Source organism: Sinocyclocheilus anshuiensis, unplaced genomic scaffold (assembly GCF_001515605.1).
Source record: "Sinocyclocheilus anshuiensis isolate Anshui unplaced genomic scaffold, SAMN03320099.WGS_v1.1 scaffold813, whole genome shotgun sequence".
Taxonomy (NCBI): domain Eukaryota; kingdom Metazoa; phylum Chordata; class Actinopteri; order Cypriniformes; family Cyprinidae; genus Sinocyclocheilus; species Sinocyclocheilus anshuiensis.
In genome coordinates, this window is record NW_015540942.1 from 2,011,498 (window position 1) to 2,016,344 (window position 4,847).

Below are 4,847 nucleotides of genomic sequence, written 5' to 3' on the forward strand. Positions count from 1 at the left end.
ATAACAAATTCTCCCAAAGGGAATATGTCTGATTGCATTGATAAAATAAACAAGTAACCTTAGTGGATGTAGGCCTATAATCTATTATGTAGCAATTGATTTGCAATGTATTTTTATCAAGAAGGCAAACTCCATCCAATAAAAGTAGCGGCATAATTGTTTTTCTCTCATTAAAACAAACGTGTGCTTTAAATAAGTGCATATAACTTAGAGACAAAGCTTTGATGACAGAGTTAAAAGTCCTTGCTGGCAGAGGAAAACTATACAAAGTCATAAATTCTTTATGCTCGAGTACACGGGGTATGTGTTGCTTGCTGGAAGTGAAAGGGTGGAGAACGTGAAGTTTACATCTGTCAAAAACCGTCTTACTTGTTCCCGAACTACCATTCAAACTTGCAGGTATGATTTTTCAGACATGTCATGTTTGGCATAAAACCGAAAATACAAATTTGTCTTGGTTTGAAGAACTTTTTTATTTGTAACCGGCAATTATTATGCGTGTTGTGTCGTGTCACTCTAGCGTTCAGGAATATTCTGGATTGTTGAAGAGGGTGGAGAGCTAGAGAAACTTTACTGGGTGCTGTTTTGTTTGCTTGTTTAATAATAAAGCCAGTTCAAACGTTGATTTACGAAATTTAAACTGTAGCCTCTTCATTTCATAAAACGCCTAAATATAAAAGCCTAAACTGATAAAAATTAGGAAACTTTTATTTTCTTATTAATACTTTTTCTTATACTGTACATGCAATATATAAATCAAAACTCTTCGACCAGTGCAACATAAGCTCGTTTGAGCGGAACCATTATTCTTCTGGACATTTCAGGTTCACCTCATAAGTTAAAAATGACGGCACACAAACATTACTTCACAGCATTACCGAGTGATCTCGTGTTTTCTTTAGAGAGCAAAGTCGGAGAATCTGTCAGCTGCATTCAGTGTGAAGGCGAGCTCGAGAGCTCCGGTAAATGATTGCGCGCTGGTATTCGAGGTTCGTTACTAACACGTTTTACCAGTTTAACAGCATTCAAACCTTTTTCCTTATCTTGTGTCACATTTCCTATGAATTCCATGTTTAACGATTAACAAAACCCGAGTCTTTTTCTCCAATGCCAGCCTATGCAATAATGGTGGATAAATGTCCTTGTCTCTATTTTCCCCCTCTCCTGTCTCTCAGCTCAGTATGTCTGTTTTTTTGGCCCTGCTGACTTTTAGAATTCATCTCCTTTAAAACACTTTTTGGAATCTTACAAGTAGCCTGTTTATTTGTTTGTGTGAAACTGTCTCCAAAGTGCATTATTAATGATAAATTATTGTTTTAAATGCATTCAGAAATGACATTGTAAACATTTTTGGAATGAAATAAATTGTCTTGCCTTTTGCTAAGTCTCTTTTACAGCTGACAATTAAATGCACACAGTTAAATAATATTTCAGACTTTTTGTGGTTGACAAATTTGAGTTAATGTATAACAATGAAACTCTTCCAGGTAAGTTCAGTGTTTCAGAAAAGTGGGCATATGTTTGTGTGGGTATGTGCTTTCTTTTCTGTTCTTATTAAATATCAGAATAAATGCTTATACTCATAAGACACATACACTTGAGAATATGTCTGAAAACTGACAAATGCTCCTTTTTTGATTAAAAAGCTGTACTTCATCAGTTGTAAAGGATGAGTGACAGAGGCCAATGCAACAAACTTTTAGTTACACACAGCTTGACTGCTCTCACTGATAACCTGTTCACTCCAGCTTGGTGTGACCACATAATTTTTATGTTAAACTTAGTCACCTGTTCAACTCTGTCATGTTGATCAGATTCTCTTTCGTTTTTGTTCTTTAATATTATGGCATGATTTCTCGGATTTATATACATAGACACACATGACCAAAAGACTTTCAGAATGATAGTATTTATGCTGTAAATAGCTGTACAACTAATTTTAAGGGTTGTTTTATATAAATAGACCACTAGGGGGCATTGATGTATTAGTTGTAGACTCGGATCATAACGTCTGCCTTTGCATTGCCACATCTAGCACTTTTACATTTGTTTACTAGATGTGACTGGTATATTGACAGCATTTTCCTTCTGTGATCTTCCTGACATTGATATCCATGACACTGATAGTGTCCAGATTTAATTCAGTCTCTCTTGGGTTTGCAACATTAGCTTTAATAAAAGGTGGAACAGTTACAATAAAACAGAACAAAATTTGGTGAAAGATTTATTTTGCATACTATATCGAATAAAGGTGATATGACCACACACTCACTTGCAAATACTATGTGGTGAGTGTGCGGTCATATCTCCTTTATGCAGATTTGTCATCTTTGACCTGCACCTCGGATGGTGTGCATTTGCTTAAGTGTTTTGTTAAGCAACCATATACTATATCAAAACCAGATCCCATGAGCGAATTATATACATTGCTTTCTATATTTCTGTGATCCAGTGTGTTGTTTAATGCTTAGACTGTGTTGTTTAAGTCTATAGTGATGGCAGAGGCTCACCAGGCAGTAGCTTTTCAGTTCACCATCACCCCTGAGGGGATCGACCTGCATCTGTCCTATCAGGCCCTCAATCAAATCTACCTCTCCGGACTGCGATCCTGGAAGAAACGCATCAGTAGGATTAAGGTCAGTGACTCGAATGAGTGTGAAAAAAATTATAAGTCATGTAATTCATAGAACTCATAAGTTTTTGTCCTGTATTTTTGTCTTGTGTCTTTTTTTGTAATATAAATAGGTAAAAATCTCATAGGAATGTTAGGAGTATGCATGAAAACACTATGAAAAATAAATACAGGATGTTTGTTCTGTAGTGAAATTAAGTTACTTAAATGATGCATTCTTCACTTATGGCAGTTTGCATTATTTTTAAGTGTTAAAATCTAGAAAATCCTTGGGAACTTCTGCTCCAGTGTTTTGCACTAAAATGTTTTGTTCAATAGCTTTTCTGTGACGTAGCCCAAATGTGTGATGCATGTGTTTGTACATAGGTTGCATTAATACTTTTCGCTTTCTCATGAACAGAACAGAATCATTAAAGGTGTATACCCAGCTAGCCCCTCCTCTTGGCTTTTTGTTGTCATAGCAATCCTGGCCACTATGTACATGCAGTCTGATCCATCTATGGGCCTCATTACTAAGATTCGGGAGCACCTCCCCCTTAGGTAACACTTCCTTTTACCCTTCAACAGACTTCATCTAGACTTCCTCTAAATGGTTAACCGTTGCATGGTAAAATTTGAACTGGAGAAATTAAGCCCTTTTTTCTCATGATGATGAACAGTTGCTCTGGCTTTTTTCCATATTTTTTATTTATTTATTTATTAAATGTTTAATGAACATTTAAATGTTTAAATTATTCCTAATAAATATTTTCTAACAACTCCTTTTGTAAACAAAGGTAATACAAAAGTCTTTTATTCCCAATTTTTGGAGTTCTTATTAATTTTTTAATTATTAGATTCTCCTATCTAATTAATAACTGTTTCTCCCATTTTATTTTAGGAGAACTGACAAGTAAGACCATTGTTATAGCAGGAGTATAAAACACATAGAAACAGTATAGAACCGTAAAATAAATGGGAATAAGCATATACAATTTATTTATTTATTTATAGTGTGGCATCTTGGAAAATCTGTGCACAGTTTGTGACACATTAGAGGTCTTTTATGAAACTCCAAAAGATGCAGTGTCTCAATTTGTTGTTTCTTTTAGGAGAAACAATAGAGAAATCTTATTTATGGTTTAATCATGTATAAGATTATTCACATCTCAACTGTGTGTCTTTAATTTGCATAGCAGTCCTTTGTTGGTGTAGTCAGTGTTTCATGTGTCCATAATGTTTACATTTACATTTACATTTAGTCATTTAGCAGACGCTTTTATCCAAAGCGACTTACAAATGAGGACAATAGAAGCGATAGAAGTGTTGTGACAAGTCCTGGTTAGTCTAACGCAGTACACATAGCAAGGTTTTTTTTTTAATAATAAATAAAAAGAACAATACGTCGATAGAATAAGAAATAGAATAGAAAGAGCTAGTATTAGAGGGTTAAACCTGAGATATAATTTTTTATAGTTAATAAACAGAAAATAAGTAGATGGAAAAAGAATAGAGAATGTTAGTGTTAGAGGGTCAAGTTTTGTAAATAAATAAAAGAAAACAAGTAGATAGAATAGAAATAGAATACGGAGTGCTAGTATTAGAGGGTCAAGTGTATATGGAAGCGATGTGGCTAAAGACAAGATGATCGAGTTGGGCAGGTCATTCCACCAGCAGGGAACAGTTAAGGTAAAAGTCTGTGAAAGTGATTTTGTGCCTCTTTGGGATGGCACTATAATGCGCCGTTCACTTGCAGGAAGCAAGCTTCTGGAGAGCACATAAGTCTGAAGAAGTGAATTTAGGTAAAGGGGTGCAGAGCCAGTGGTTGTTTTGTTGGCAAACATTAATGCCTTGAATTTTATGCGAGTGGCTATTGTTAGCCAGTGCAAATTGATCAACAGAGGTGTGACGTGCTCTTTTCGGCTTGTTAAAGACTAATCTTGCTGTTGCATTCTGGATTAATTGTAAAGGTTTGATAGAACTGGCTGGAAGACCTGCCAAGAGAGCATTGCAATAGTCCAGCCTGGACAGAACAAGAGCTTGAACAAGGAGTTGTGTAGAATGTTCGGATAGAAATATTAACCTGCAAGATTGTACCAACTTTGTAGTCTTTGTGAAATGACAACATTTGAGTGTATTTAAACAGCCTAATACAGGGGTGGGCAAACTTGGCCCTTCCAGGTCACTTTCCTTCAGAGTTTAGCTCCAACTCTAATCAAACACACCTGAACCAGCT

At 35.5% G+C, this 4,847-nt stretch overlaps 1 protein-coding gene across 1 annotated transcript in view; it reads left to right on the forward strand.

Moving 5' to 3' along the window:
* The first annotated feature begins 305 nt into the window (after positions 1-305).
* cpt1a2b (carnitine palmitoyltransferase 1A2b) overlaps positions 306-4,847 on the forward strand; it is a 34,532-nt gene continuing 29,990 nt past the window's right edge. Inside the window, exons 1-3 of the mRNA XM_016487789.1 lie at positions 306-399; positions 2,487-2,636; positions 3,033-3,172. Coding sequence (XP_016343275.1) covers positions 2,496-2,636; positions 3,033-3,172 — 281 coding nt within the window. The 5' untranslated portion in view covers positions 306-399; positions 2,487-2,495. The remainder of the gene's footprint in view (positions 400-2,486; positions 2,637-3,032; positions 3,173-4,847) is intronic.